The 15,639-nt window shown below is 36.9% G+C and overlaps 3 protein-coding genes across 3 annotated transcripts in view; 2 read left to right on the top strand and 1 right to left on the bottom strand.

Annotated features, from left to right (window-relative positions):
- Positions 1-935, bottom strand: part of cracr2ab (calcium release activated channel regulator 2Ab) — a 41,300-nt gene extending 40,365 nt beyond the window's left edge. The window contains exon 1 of the mRNA XM_048156014.1: positions 878-935. The gene's annotated coding sequence lies outside the window, so the exon portion shown is untranslated. The remainder of the gene's footprint in view (positions 1-877) is intronic.
- A 6,365-nt stretch (positions 936-7,300) lies between these two features.
- LOC125245638 (deleted in malignant brain tumors 1 protein-like) lies at positions 7,301-9,257 on the top strand. Its single transcript, XM_048156304.1, has 4 exons — positions 7,301-7,398; positions 7,609-7,917; positions 8,433-8,738; positions 8,824-9,257. Exons 1-4 carry the CDS (start codon positions 7,341-7,343, stop codon positions 9,150-9,152), a joined length of 1,002 nt encoding a protein of 333 aa, XP_048012261.1. The 5' UTR covers positions 7,301-7,340; the 3' UTR covers positions 9,153-9,257.
- A 2,426-nt stretch (positions 9,258-11,683) lies between these two features.
- On the top strand, positions 11,684-14,255 carry LOC125245637 (scavenger receptor cysteine-rich type 1 protein M130). The gene is made up of 5 exons (XM_048156303.1): positions 11,684-11,693; positions 12,152-12,466; positions 12,675-12,998; positions 13,075-13,392; positions 13,933-14,255. Exons 1-5 carry the CDS (start codon positions 11,684-11,686, stop codon positions 14,238-14,240), a joined length of 1,275 nt encoding a protein of 424 aa, XP_048012260.1. The 3' UTR covers positions 14,241-14,255.
- The last annotated feature ends 1,384 nt before the right edge of the window (positions 14,256-15,639 follow it).

Below are 15,639 nucleotides of genomic sequence, written 5' to 3'. Positions count from 1 at the left end.
AAATAACATTAATTCATCATGTCACAAATATATATTTTTAGAAGAGCGGTTAAAGGAAAGGAGAAAATTATGCAAACTATTATAAATGTTAAATGATGAAATAGTTTTATCACTTAATAGATATTATAAGTTATCGTGTTTTCCATAAACTTATACCAGCATTAGTTCTTGTGTATGTCAGCTTGAATTAACTTAAATAGAGCACAATTTAATATTTCATTTACAAGAATGTAATGTTTCTGGGAGAGACAAAGGTATGTAAAAGTGTAGACATCTATGAGGAAAAAACAAACATTTACTCAAACGGCACAGTTTAATGTGTGATGTTCATTTACTTTAAAATGCTTTAAACAACTTTAACCAGTTTTTAAGTCTGAATTATTTGCTCTGATCTTGAATCTTCTGCAGCAATAGCGCCATCTGCAGGTTGAGGTTTGTTTGACCCTTCTTGGTTTTTCTCTTCAACAGCTGATGTTGTCATTTTCTTTTCCTCAGTTAACTATAAGCTTCACTGGACATTGATAAAACAGCATTAGAGAATTACATTACGCCTCTAAACAGGGATTATTCACAATAATATATGGGAAATTAAGAAAACAAAGCAGATTATTTCCTCTTAAACATCGGTGACTTTAGATGCACTGCTCTATAAATTCATTCTCTTTTCATGTTTTATACAGCAGTGTTTCTCGACCTTTATTCAGTCACGACACTGAAAAAGTTCAGTAATTTGTGGCGCCCTGCACTATTTGTGACATTAAACTGAATAACGTTACATGATGAAATACTGAAGACTCAAACTAAACTTAATGCAAACTAAATTATCACCACCTAGAGAGAAATTGTTATAATTAAAATACAGAATTACAGCTCTTACCTGCACAATAAAACAAGTACTTTATTCTTCCAGCCAGGTCTATTCGGAAATAAAGTTGGTATAAACGTGTTTAATTAAATCCAGTAAATGAGTGAGATGATTGTGGAGAGTGACCGGTTTAACTGGTCTGCTGAAAGCGCTCGAGCAGAGGGCGCGTTCAGAGAGAAGGAGGAGCTTGTTCAGCTCGCTGTCAGAGCATGTTTCTATGGTGACAGACGCTGCGCATCCTCGATTCTTGAAAGGTGCCCTAGAATTAAAAATTGAATTTATCTAGGCATAGTTGAATAACAAGAGTTCAGTACATGGAAATGACATACAGTGAGTCTCAAACTCCATTGTTTCCTCCTTCTTATATAAATCTCATTTGTTTAAAAGACCTCTGAAGAACAGGCGAATCTCAACATAATACCGACTGTTACGTAACAGTCGGGGTGTACGCCCCCAATATTTGCATATGCCAGCTCATGTTCCCAACATTATGAAAGGCATTACACAAGGGCAGCCAGTATTAATGTCTGGATCTGTGCACAGCTGAATCATCAGACTAGGTAAGCAAGCAAGAACAATAGCGAAAAATGGCAGATGGAGCGATAATAACTGACATGATCCATGATATCATGATATTTTTAGTGATATTTGTAAACTGTCTTTCTGAATGTTTCGTTAGCATGTTGCTAATGTACTGTTAAATGTGGTTAACATTACCATTGTTTCTGACTGTATTCATGGAGACAAGAGAGCCATCACTATTTTCATTTTTAAACACTTCATAAACACAACTTCATTCTTTATAAATCTCTCCAACAGTGTAGCATTAGCCGGTAGCCATAAAGCATAGCCTCAAACTCATTCAGAATCAAATGTAAACATCCAAATAAATACAATACTCAATAGCTCAATAGTTTCCTTTTTATAAAAGGAAACTATTTTTTGCTGTAAATGTTTACCTTTAAAACACTGAAGCATCTCAAATGAAAAGGCCAAATATTTAAGATTACAGGACCAAATATTTAAATTACATTTAAAGGGATAGTTCACCCAAAAATGAAAATTTGATGTTTATCTGCTTACCCTCAGAGCATCCAAGATGTAGGTGTCTTTGTTTCTTCAGTAGAACACAAATGATAGTAAATTCTGTCATTTACTCATGTCGTTTCAAACCCGTAAGACATCTTCTGAACACAAATGATCTTTTTGATTAAATCTGAGAGATTTCTGTCCCTCCATTGACAGCTACATGACTACCACATTGATGATTCAAAATGCTCATAAAGCATTAAAGTGGTAAATCTCTCAGATTATCAAAAAAACGATCTTCATTTGTGTTCTGAAGATGAATAAGTCTTATGGGTTTAGAACGACATGAGGGTGAGTTCATGATAGAATTTCCATTTTTGTGTGAACTGTCCCTTTAATTAACATTTCTCTAAATCAGGGGTTTTCAAACTTTTTTTTTTTTTTTTGGTCAGCCGAACCCCTTTGACCAAACAATTTACTTGAAGTACCCCCTGAGATTTGAAGTAGCCTATATATTCCAATAATTAAATGGCACATTTGCATGTTTAGATTTTATCAGTATTTTACACATTTGTATTTATTACACATTTGAACATAACATTTCATATTAGTGCAATGTACAATGTAAATTACATATAATCATCAATAAGAACTTTTACACATTCTTATCACATTGGGCTATGATTTTTAAGTCTTTGAATACAGCATTTCCTAAATAGGGAATTCTTGTTATGCATTTAGGATTTATGATCTCATTTGACATCAAGCCCAGTGCATACGGTGTTCCATTTTTAAGTCTATCAATTAGCTGTGCTTCAATGTCATCTGCCATTTCTGAAATTCTCCTAGAAACCTTGTTATCAGACAGTGGTATTTTCTGTTTTTAGCCTGCCAATTGTATGGGCCTTTTTGCATTTGGCAATGCACTGTGACACCAAATATGAAGCCTTCAGGGCATTCTCTTAATTATCAGTGTTTGCTGCTGTTTTAAACTGTCCTGCTTTGCTTTGAAAAATCCTACTGGTTTTGTCAACAAGTTTGCAAAATGTCTTCTAAAAAAAGGCAGGCTTCATGCATTCATTTGTCAGTTTCTTCAACACACTTCTATCGCCCATTTTGGGAAACCCTGGTCTAAATTATCAAATTTAGATTTTTCAAAATCCAAGGCAGCCTTTGAGGGCTGTGTCACGGTCAATTCCTCTTCTTCCTGGAAGCCTCTAGGCAAAAATAAAACCAAATGTTGAAGCAAATGGAAGCCAAAGATTTTCCTGTGTGTAAATTCAATGCATGGCTGTCCTGCACCAATAATAAATATCAGCATCTCCTGAAATGTTATTGTTGATTGTTCTTCTGTAAAATTTAGAAAAGATGGTGCAAAAAAATTTGGTAAGAGAAAACCTCAAAATTCTACATATTGCACACATGCATAATTGTACAACAGTTTTGAATTTTGAATCAATTGAATCTGGCCCTGTCAAAGTAACTGGCAATAATGTGTGTAAAATATTAGGCAATATTAAATTTTACTGAAGCTCATTGAACTGCTGTATATATTTAATATCACTGAATATCAGAACAACTTATTACCTGTGGCATTGTGCCTACAGCAGAATTAAAGCGATGCTAATATTCAGAACAGCACAACAGTGAGATTGATGTCGCACAAAAGCATAATAATAATAAAATGACCATTTTAGTTAAAATTAGACCATGTCTTATTACCCTGAATTGTATTCAGCAGGAGCTCCCAGCAAAATATTGCGTCCTCTTCCATTTCTCTGAGGTTGCTTCCCTCCTGACTCCAGTAAATTGTGAAAATTCTCTGAATTCATCCCTGGTTCTTTCGCTCTGCTTCTTCGTAAATAAGGGAAGGAAGACCTTCCAGTTTTGTTCAATAACCTGCCACAAGTTGCCACAGGAGTTCATCCAATCCTTAAATTGTGTGATCATGTCTGCTGTTTTGAAATAAATAGGCTCCAAGAAATCTCCAAGATTTTAATATACCTTGCAGGTGCAACCTAGATCATCAGTGATGTAACCTGGGGTCATCGGGTGTTTTGGGTCTTTCAACATACACCCTCGCCCAGGCGACCCAGCCAAGGGTGATCAGTCCCCGACTTGTGTCTAGGTAGCTTGTGCGGTCCACGGATCACTCCTATTGATCCACAGCCATCTAGATGCTTTCTCAGCAGCATTCATGATGTTCCTGATGGCTTTCTTTTTGTTCAGTCCCCTGATTCCCAGGGGTTTGAGGGCCCTGCAGAGTGACGATATTAGTGGAGAGCACTATAATTAACATGATTAAAACTGTAGACTGATTAAAATGTAAAATTTTGAGTTTCATACCTGAATGTTTGATCACTGCCCATAGATCAGTCTCATATCCTTAGGTGTTGGACTGTAAATTCCAGGGACACCACTGTCAACAATCCAGTCCCCAAGTTTGACACTATTGAATCAATTCTTGGGTATGACAAAAAAATACCTTAGAAGAAAAACTCCATTACCCTCACAAAACATTACCTTCTGTTTGAACTTTGGGAAGATGCATACCTGACGCACTTTATTTTGCATTTCGCCATCTGGCAGGTTATGCCAGTAATGCTTCCTTAATACCCCAATACTTACTCAAATCCTATCAAAAACCCCTGTTTCTCTTAAATTCATAAGAATTCTGGTCTGAGCCTTATGTTTTGTGCTCAATAACCCTTTTAATGTGATGTCTTAGACCCCTGTCTCCCTCAGCTTGTTCCTCGTCACCTCTCTTTGTGCTTCATACCTACTGCATCTCAAGACTATGCTCTACTGACTCCTCTTTTTGACAACCTTCACACTGACTGGTATCATGTTTCCCTATTAAGTGTTTTATTTAATAGACAATGTCCCAGTCTTAACCTAGTTATCACCATTTCTTCTCTCCGATTTCCACTTCCAAATCTTGTCTCTTTAACATGCCTCTTGATTTGATATAAGTGCCTCCTTTCTCCTCTCTATTGCACTTTTCTTGCCACTTTTGATTTATTTTCTCCCATATAACAATTTTAACCTCTGTTTTGCTAATACTTACTTGCATTTCTACGTTTCTTTTTGATAACGCCCTTTTTGCGTTTTATCTGCCATTTTATTTCCCCTTATCCCTACATGTCCTGGAACCCATATTTATCTGTCTTCCTTGATTTACTCTTCTTGTCACTGACTGCAGTACTTCAAACAAAATATCTTGACGATCTTTTGAAATGAATGATCTTACTTGCTAAAACTGATGATGAATCTGAGCATATCTCAACTTTGTCCTGTCCTGTCTTTTCCGTCCATCGTAAGGTGATTAACATTGCCAGCATTTCCACAGTAGGCTACCCCTAAGTTATTAGGTGTTCTTTTGTTGATTCCTATTCCTTTATCTGGTACCACCACCCAGTAGTGTGTTTACCTTGCACGCAAAGCATCGCAATCGGATTGAGAAAATTTGCCATGTAGGTACCTGATATACAGTAGACCTATATCCAAAATAACTGATACTGAATCGAATTGCAAGCTTGTGAATCAAAATGCATAACTATGATGACAGATGGCAGGAAATTATGCAAAACAGAAAACAAAGTCCAAACAGGTTGATATTGTGACATACTGATAAGCCTCATCTTTCCATTATTGTTAATAATAGTTGCAACCTGCACTCTTAAATGTGCATTGAAAATTGCCAGCTGGCAGCTGATAAACCCCCGGGAACGCGATCACGGGGCCCCCTCCCGGAGATTTCCTTAGGGCCCCCAATAAACTAAACACTTTGCTTTGTTACTTTTGATATGAAGCTAAGTCTCAGATTTCAAATGACATCCATCTTAATATGAGATTAAAAAAATAAATACCGTTTTGGCGCTGTTTTAATGTGACGTGACAGCTCGCTTTCGCCTCAGTTAAAGAGAAGCGGCAGCACGAGCGCATGTGAACTGATCCTCTCCTCCGCTTTAATACCAGTACAGTGCGAAATAAACATGAATAAACATCTGAAGGTATGTTAAAATATACAGTACAACTTACAGAAATCCGTATCATGTAATAGCTCAATCAGTGTTTCAACCTCGGAAAGACGTCAATAAAACAGCTTGTAAACAATGTCACGTAACATCACATTTACCTCAGAAAAACATATACAGTGACCATAAACTCATTAGTCAGCTAGAAAAATGAACTCTAGAAAGCAACATTCTGATAAATATAGCTATGCAACGTTACATATTCATTATAATGTTCTTCAATATTTAATGCATGTTTGAATATATCAGTTATGACAGCCACGAATTAAATAATAATAATAATAAAAAAAATTAATTGGAGTAGAAATTATGTAATTCTAAACTTTATTTATTATAAAAAAAACATAATTGAGTTTAATTTAAGTGTTTGTACATAAGTTAATTTTAACCTTCAATATTATAGTAAAGTAGTACCAACTGACTTGCACGTGTAGTTTACAGCATTCCTCTAGAAAATTTGCCATGTGTAACTGATATACTACATCTAAAATAATTGATCGAATCGCAAGCAGAGAAATCGAATTAACATGAACAAAAAACAAACTTAATAAATTATGGCTTTGTAAAAGTATTGTTGCATACTTGTATCACTTTCATTGTTAGAATAAACAGGTGAGGTCAATATGACCACATCCTCCTCATCTCCAGAATATAATGCATAAAATTCACTGTTGTCATCTCATAGTCCTTTACTGACATCCACAGGAATAGTTCGGTATTGCAGTAATAAACAGGGCAGCTGCAAGCTTGGTCTAGCTCCTGTATCATGATGAACTGTGTATGTAGTCACAGGGATACTTTGATGTCTTTAATTTTTAAAGAAAATGCTCTTTTCTGACACTCTTTTGTGTAATAATGTTTAGGCCTGTGCAACTGGAGAAAATGTCAAGCACTGTATACTTCTGAATATATTACAGTAATTAAAATGAACATTTAAAACAGTACAATCTTTAAAACAGTACATTTGATTTATGTACTAATATTGAACATGCACTCAAAGCGTGAAACGTTAAGTCATGAAGCAGTTAGTTATCAATGTTTGTATTTTTATATCTGCAGGTGCTGTGCTTTGATGCTGTAAATAAACTTGATTCCTGTCCCTGAAATCAGTTTCCTGTATGACTTTGTCTCCCCTCTATCTTGTATGTTTCTCCCCGGTTAAGTGTCTCTATAAGGTGGAGGAGGATCCTGTTCATCAGTGCTGACGTGCTTTTAATAAATATGGTGAGAATCATAAATACGTCTTCTGATTTGTCACTGAAGCTTTTTGATGATTTCCTTTCTTCTGTCTAATAAGGTAAACGTGACTTTGATTGGCTTGTTGTTTGGCGGTTGTGCAGCCTTCTGTCTCTGTCTCTCTCGAATCTTTCACTTCTGAGTTGATCAAACAGAGAGTATGATCAGTGAAGATGGAGAGCTATCTAACACTCATTTTTTTGTCTTCTGTGCTCAGACTCGCCACAGCTGGTACGTACACACTCAGGATCATTATTTGTGAGTTAATGTTATAGTGATGTAGTGTTATGAAATGGTCATAATATAATTTAAAGCATTAATTTAAGTGAATTTCCTTCTCTCATGGTCATTTTCTCTATTCCTCTCTTTCACTGACTGTCCGTTGATGCCCATCGTCTCACACATAAATTTTATACACAACTTTCTATATCTTGTCTACAGGAAACGTGAGGCTGGTGGGTGGTAGTAATTCCTGTGCTGGTCGAGTGGAGGTTTATTATAATGAAGAATGGGGAACCGTGTGTGATGATCTCTGGGGTTTGACCAACACTGCAGTGGTGTGTAGAGAGCTCGGCTGTGATTATACTTCAGATACAATGCGTGTTGCTCACTTTGGACCAGGATCAGGAAGAATCTGGCTGGATAATGTGGGATGTAGTGGGTCAGAGCCCTCTGTGTTTAATTGCCCAAAACTAAAGATTGGTGAACATGACTGTAAACATACTCAAGATGTTGGGGTTATCTGCTCAGGTAAATTATTATCTGCCTTATATTCATAATATTCATAATATTATTATTTAATAAGCAGATTATAAAAATTACAGTTGAAGTAATCATACATTGGAAAACAGAACATTACTTTAGCAAGGAATCTATCAACAAGATAGCATTTGTGAATATTTTAAAATGATAGTTCACCGATGTGAAAATTGTCATCATTTACTCAACCTCAAGTTGTTCAAAACCTTAATGAACTTCTTTTTCTGATGAGCACAAAAGAATGAAGAATTAAAGAATATGGGTACTAAACAGGCCCAAGGCCCTATTGACTTCCATAGTATGGGAGAAAAATAAGTCATTGGGGCCCATCAACTCTTTTGGTTACTGACATTCTTCAAAATATCTTCTTTTAGGTTCAGCAGAAGAAAGACATTCATAGAGGTTTGAAACAACTTGATGAGTGAATGATGACAGAATTTTCATTTTTGGGTGAACTGTCCCTTTAAGGCTTTCATTTAGAATGTTTTTACATTTTTTTTTTTTAGATTTAGGAATCAGGCTGGTTGGAGGTTCTCGCTGTTCTGGAAGACTAGAGGTGCCTCATGGGAACACATGGTACACAGTGTGTGCTGCTGCCTTTGACCAGCAGGATGCAGAGGTTGTGTGTAGAGAGCTGGGCTGTGGGGCTCCTGTACAGGTGCTGGGAGAAGATGCTTTTGGAAAAGGAGACGCTCAGATGTGGACACAAGAGCTTCAGTGCAGAGGAGATGAATATCAGATTGCTTTCTGTCCAGTATCATCTTCAAGCAGCAATTGCCCCCATGACAATGATGTTGAACTTGTGTGTTCTGGTAGGCAAACAACTTTAATTCAAAATAAAATTTACCATTGTGTTATGCCAAAAATGATTTCCTCTCATTCGCTTCTCTCTTCCAGAAACATTGAGATTAGTAGGTTATGGCAGTTCCTGTGCTGGTAGAGTGGAAGTTCTTCATGATGGTCAGTGGGGAACAGTAAGTGATTATGGCTGGGAGATGGCTGATGCTGCAGTGGTGTGTAGAGAGCTGGACTGTGGAGAGGCTGTAGCTGCACCTAAGCATGCCTACTTTGGCCAGGGAAAAGGACCAGTCTGGATTATTAATGTGATGTGTACTGGAGTAGAGTCTGCACTGAAGAACTGTGGAGCACATGATTGGGGAAAACATGCTAATTATGCTAATCATGCTGATGATGCTGGTGTCATCTGCTCTGGTAAGTTCTCCTAGACAAACAAAAGTTCTTGTGAAAACTCTTTTTATTATTCTGTTTCATCTTACTGCCAAAGCTTTGAGAAAGTTTTATATTTTCAAATCATGTTGCTAATTGTAATTGTGGAGATGTGTACTAGGCCTCAATGGACTTACTGATTGTGACACTTTGGCAGCGAGTTCTACTACAACAAGCGCCACTCACTTTTTCTTTAAACATTGTACCTATATAGTCTTTCAGTGATACTTATTGGGGTAGAAATAAATCTGCCCCCTTGCTGCTTGAAGTATTGCCAAACAAATTAACAATAGTATTAGTGTGTGGTGACAGTTTGACAGAAATACTGCGAACATGGTGAGCAATTAGCATTAGCGGGTGTGCAACAGTCAGACACAGTGTGTCACTTTATTGCAAGCTTAATATGAGCGATTTGGCAACCAAACTAATTGGTCCTCAGAAGTGAGACATAAAAATAGTTCATGTAAATATGCAAAAATAAATAAAATAACAATACTGAAAAATAAAAATGTACAACCTCCTAGTCATCAATAGAGTGCCATTGTGATTTGTGATGTTTGTGATTTTAAAAATATTTATGATCTGATGAGATCCCTTGCACTTCCTCATTGGGTGTGCTCACAGGGACCCTATGATGATTAAAGTGTGTAAATATTAATTAGAAGTATGAATCTGTCATACATGTTAATTTTTATAATTTTTCCTGAGCCTATTAATCTCTTAAAATAATAAAAATAATTGTATCACTAACCTGGTCCTGCTGTCCCGTACAGCTGAGGGTCTTCAGCCAGAGCCTTTCCTTGCTGGAACAGTACTGTCAGAACTCCAGAATGAGCTCTGACAGTCAATCTAGACAAAACCAGAGTCATAGTATTCCAGAAGAAGGCCAGATCTCAGGGAAACAAATACCAGTTGACTAATAAAGGACAGGTCCTACAGCACAGCAGTAGCTACATTTAACTGGGCATCAACATCGGTGCTTCAGGGGGCTTCGGTCTGGCTGTCAAAACACTGATGAGCGAAAAGGCTCAGAGGGCTTTCTATGCTATAAAGTCACAATGCAGTCAATTAAAATTACCCATTAAAATTTGGATAAAATTGTATAATTCAAGGGCTGAATTAAGGCTTTTACCCGCTGAACATTGAGATCCAGAAAAGATGTGTTCCATTCTGGCATCACAATATAATAATAATTAAACAATAATAATTAAACAATTTAAAGAAAGACAAATCCTCTCCAAATACAAATTAAGTGAACATAGACAGAGAGAAAGAAGAGAATCTGCAGACACTGTGATCTACAGCAAATAGAGGATAAGAAACAATTTCTACTCATCTATACTAAATATCACAATTTAAGAAAAACATATTTCTCCCCAGATTTGAAACACTGATTTCATCATTCATTGCACTTAGTGATACTGAGAAAATGCCCTTCATACTTGGAGAAGATGATAGCACAGCTGCACTAGCTGCAAAATATGTTTTAACCATTCACATTTTTAGAGACGGTTAACTCTCTAGAGAGACCCACTGTATTTATTCCTTTTAGATGAATTTGGATTTATTTATTTACTATGCTACATATGACATTATCTATGTTTTTTTATTATTATTATTTATATCAGTGGCATGCAGTGGTGTTCTGAAATGAGGCAAACAATGACAAAACAAAAGGCAAAACAATTTTTTATAAATCAAATGTAAATTCATGTCCGTTACTTTTAACGTTGTTACATTTTTCTCGTAAAATGAGCATTACTTTGCATTACATCAAAAAAGGAAAAAAAGAAAACAAATACAATTTTATTTTGTATTTTTTACATTAACAATGCTATTCATGTTCTATTTATTAAAACCAAGTCAATCTCATCAAGTTAGTGTTTTAAGCATTTTTACATTTATTCCAAAATAATAACTAAAGGCAGTAACAATTTAAACAACATATTTTATTTGTGTATTGAATAGTCTGAAGCTGATCACTAAAACCCCCACAGTCATCATGTTTTCAGGTCTTTTCATGTTTGATTTTGACGTGACATAAAGCGGTGATATCTCAGTGGGTGAGCTGTTTACTTTTTAATTAGTCTTCCCATTGATGTCGTCATTTTGTTCATTCAGACTGATGTGCAGAATGTGCACGTAAACAGAGTGCACGTAATTGAGTTTAAATGAATTGAGAAAGAGAGAGAAACTGTGTGTGGTTTGTGGGTATCCATTGTCGTCAAACATCTCTTAAAAATGTCTTATGTAATTAGGAATAGTCATGAAATATAAGAACAATAATTATTCATATGTTTTTCACTATATAAAGATTGTCTGGGGTTGTATAGACCTCAAACAGAACATGGGTTAACTCGCTGAGCAATAGTCTGCCCCAGCTATGTGGTCATTAACCACAACTGTTCTAATGTGCTTATCACTTTTTGAATTTTATTTTTATTTTTTTTTTTAACTTAACACCATATTTCAATCCTGATACAAGTTTACTAATAAGATTGAATGAATATTTTTGTACTTATGTATAAGCATGTCTGTCAGTATCATCATTTGCAAATTTTAAAATTACAAGAGTGCCCATCTTTCTACTGAAGGAGTCAGGCTGGTTGGAGGTTCTCGCTGTTCTGGGAGATTGGAGATACTTCATGATCGGTCTTGGGTTTCAGTGTGTGACGCTGCCTTTGACCAGCAGGATGCAGAGGTTGTGTGTAGAGAGCTGGACTGTGGGGCTCCTGTACAGGTGCTGGGAGAAGATGCTTTTGGAAAAGGAGACGCTCAGATGTGGACACAAGAGATTCAGTGCAGAGGAAATGAGTCTTATATATCTGTCTGTCCAACATCATTTTCTCTCAAACACAACTGTACTCATAAGAATGACGTAGGACTGTCATGTTCTGGTAATTTAGAAGCAGTTTTCAACTTAAGTTTAAAATGTAATGTTTCATTTTCTTGTGAACTGTTTATTACTGCTTCACTAAACCCTCAATTCTCTTACAAGGTTACACTGACCTCAGACTGGTCAATGGTCCTGACATCTGTTCTGGTCGAGTTGAGCGTCAGTACTTCAGTGAATGGGGAACAGTGTGTGATGCATGCTGGGATATGAGAGCTGCCAGTGTCCTCTGTAGACAGCTGAATTGTGGGATTGCTGTGTCTGTTGTGGGATCAGACTGGTTTGGAGAGGGAAGTGGTGAAATCTGGGCTGATGTGTTTGATTGTGACGGGAATGAAACAAAACTCTCAGAATGTTCCATCTCTTCATGGAGTCGAGCTGAATGTTCTCATAGACGAGATGTTGGAGTCATCTGCTCTAGTGAGTCCTTATTAATGGAAGATTCACTGAAATTGCGCTGCTAAGAGACTGCAAATGCAATATTCACTACATGTATTTTACATGTTCATATCAGACTGAAGGATTAATGCTTTTTCATTTATTTCTGAATTTATTATAATGTTAAAAGTATTATGTTAAGTATATTCTCAAACTTGCGATATTTTAAAACATGAGATCTTCTTATCAGATTCCTCTCTGGCTGTTCATGATGGTCTGGTGCGGTTGTCTGGAGAGAGACAGTGTGAGGGGGAGGTGGAAGTTTCCATCCATCAGGTCTGGAGGAGAGTTCTGCTGGACTCCTGGAGTCTCACTGAATCCTCTGTGGTCTGCAGACAGCTGGGCTGTGGCTCTGTGCTGAGCTTCTCCGGCTCCTCTTCATCCAGTCCTGAACACAGTCATGAGTGTGTGACGGGCTTCCAGTGCTCTGGGAGTGAAGCTCATCTGGGGAACTGCAGCTCTCCACAAACTCTCAACTGCAGCTCCACACAACAGCTGTCAATCACCTGCCTTGGTGAGAAGAGCAACATCTGGGCAGATTCTTCAGTTGTTAGTGATCACTAATGTGTTTCTCTTTCTCTGAATATCAGGTCACGGGTCCATCAGGCTGGTGGGTTCTGGGGGAGACTGTGCAGGGAGGCTGGAGGTTTTTCACAGCGGCTCATGGGGGACAGTGTGTGATGACTCCTGGGATATTAAAGATGCCCATGTGGTGTGCAGACAGCTGCAGTGTGGAGTGGCCCTCAGTAACCAGCAGGTACCAGCCTGGTTTGGTCCTGGTTCTGGGCCCATATGGCTGGATGAGGTGGAGTGTGAGGGGAATGAGACGTCCCTGTGGAGCTGCTCTTCTCCAGGCTGGGGAAAACATGACTGTCAACACAAGGAGGATGTAGGAGTCGTGTGCTCAGGTAAACAGTAAAGTAATGTAAATGATTTTCAAAGATACATTTAATTGTTTTTCACAAAATATCTTATGTAAATGATAATGTACAGCTGGTCATTTTTACAAAATAACTCCAGGATGATCAGGAGCTGATGGGTCTTGTATCATCTTAAAGGGGTTTATTTTTCAACAATGACTATATGACTGTAATGTCAGTCTGATATTCAGTGTTGCCATGGATGACAATCATTTTTTAAATATTTTTATTGACCAAACAGAATCAAGTAGTATATTTTCTATAATATATTATGAACCTTATGTAAATATACACTGTGTACATGATATCAGTGTTTGCAGCATGCATTAGACTTGTATTAACCAGTTATTTAAGGTGATATTTTTTGGTTTAGCAAAACCTGGATTCCAGTGGTTTTAATACACAACCTTTTCCATATTTCTTGTATATGTAGCATTTTTGTTTAATACATTTTTTATTTTTTATTTTTTTACAATTCTCATCATTAATTTATTTAGTTGAAGTTGATTCTCATCCTTCTCCATCTAGAGTTTAAAGAGATCAGGTTAACTGAGGGCTGTGAAGGGAATGTGGAGGTTTTCTACAATGGATCCTGGGGAAATGTGTGCTGGAACCAGATGGAAACAGACACAGTGAGTCTGATCTGTCAAGAGCTGAACTGTGGAAGATCTGGTGTTTTGTCTGATTCTACAACAAGACTGGAATCAGCTCCTAACTGGCTGGATGAAGTGAAATGTCGACCACATGATTCAAATCTGTGGCAGTGTCCATCTTCACCCTGGGGACAGAACTACTGTACTAAAAATGAAGTGGCCAAAATCAATTGCTCAGGTTAGATGATATTTACAGTAAATCGTTTAATTTGGTCTCAGTAATCATGTTTCTGTACACATGTTTATGGTAAAATATGATACAAGTAAACTAAAGTTTACTTATCCCATCTCAGAGGAGCAGACTCGTGAGTCTCCTCGGAGTCGTCTTACATGTTCTACCTCACCATCCCCTCACCAGAGACAGTGTTCAGGTAAGATTATTCACAACAAAATTGTTTAATGTTTGTTATTGGAAGCCACTGTTATAAAAAAAAAAATGCCCATAAAATTTATGGTAAAAAAAGGAGCTGTGGTTGCAAGAACTTTACCATAAAAAATATGGTAGCCACATTTTATGTTTTGCGGAACAGCACATAGTTTCTATGTTACAGTTCAAAACCATATAATTCAAAGGTTAATATTCTATTAATTATGGTTCATAACTGTTTATTTTAACAAAAAATTATTTTCAATTTACGGTAAAAATCCAAATGTAATTTTTCTGTATGAATTCTGTTTGTTTCTCTAATTTATTTATTTTCTCTGTCCCTGTAAGGCCATAATAATATGATACAGAATAGTTTGTAAGATAATGTGTAATGGTGCAGTGGGGATGGGGAGCTCTGTTGGAGCAAGAGAATTGATTTCATCTTAATTTATTTTTGAAATTTCTGTTATATTATACTATGTAAAATATCAATAAAAATTATAAAAAATTATGGTAAAAAAAAAAGATTAGATTAGATTTTACAGATTTAACTTAAATTTACGGTAAAATGTGAGAATGGGAATGTCAATTTACATTATTTCACTGTAAATTATACTAGTTAATTTTTACTTCCAAAAACTATAAATTTAAAAGCATTTTACTGTAAAATTACATTAAATGTACAGTTCTATTAGTTATTCACCGTATATAGTACAGAAACTTTTTAAAAGCTTCTAGCTTCAGTTTCAATGTGTTTTGTTGTAAATGTTGTCCTGAAGCTGGTCAGTGATGTTGATGTGTGTGATTTAGATCATGTTCCTCTCAGACTGAGTGGAGGGGAGGGCCGGTGCTCTGGGAGGCTGGAGGTGTATCATAACGCTGTGTGGGGCTCAGTCTGTGATGATCTGTGGGACATCAGCGATGCTCAGGTGGTCTGCAGACAGCTGGGTTGTGGAGCAGCACTGAGGGCTGATGGGAATTCACTCTTTGGTGCTGGTGAAGGTGTTGTGTGGCTGAACAGAGTCGAGTGCAGAGGGAATGAGATTCACCTGTGGGACTGTCCTCTCTCCCTGAAGAACCACACTGACTGCTCCAACAAAGATCACGCTGGGCTCACCTGTGCAGGTCACAGAAAACACTGAGGAAAGCGATTCATTAATTGCTAATAATATGTGTATTTGCATGATATTGAATATGGTTGTGTCTGTTTTGCCA

Source organism: Megalobrama amblycephala, linkage group LG14, assembly GCF_018812025.1.
Source record: "Megalobrama amblycephala isolate DHTTF-2021 linkage group LG14, ASM1881202v1, whole genome shotgun sequence".
Classification (NCBI taxonomy): Eukaryota; Metazoa; Chordata; class Actinopteri; order Cypriniformes; family Xenocyprididae; genus Megalobrama; species Megalobrama amblycephala.
This window is presented reverse-complemented; position numbering and strand designations above follow the sequence as displayed.

Coding starts and splice junctions, on each gene's coding strand:
- LOC125245638 (XM_048156304.1), top strand. CDS start 7,341: ATGGAGAGCTATCTAACACTCATTTTTTTGTCTTCTGTGCTCAGACTC. Junction 7,399..7,608: donor GCTCAGACTCGCCACAGCTG/GTACGTACACAC, acceptor TCTTGTCTACAG/GAAACGTGAGGCTGGTGGGT. Junction 7,918..8,432: donor TGTTGGGGTTATCTGCTCAG/GTAAATTATTAT, acceptor TTTTTTTTTTAG/ATTTAGGAATCAGGCTGGTT.
- LOC125245637 (XM_048156303.1), top strand. Junction 12,467..12,674: donor TGTTGGAGTCATCTGCTCTA/GTGAGTCCTTAT, acceptor TCTTCTTATCAG/ATTCCTCTCTGGCTGTTCAT. Junction 13,393..13,932: donor TGTAGGAGTCGTGTGCTCAG/GTAAACAGTAAA, acceptor TTCTCCATCTAG/AGTTTAAAGAGATCAGGTTA.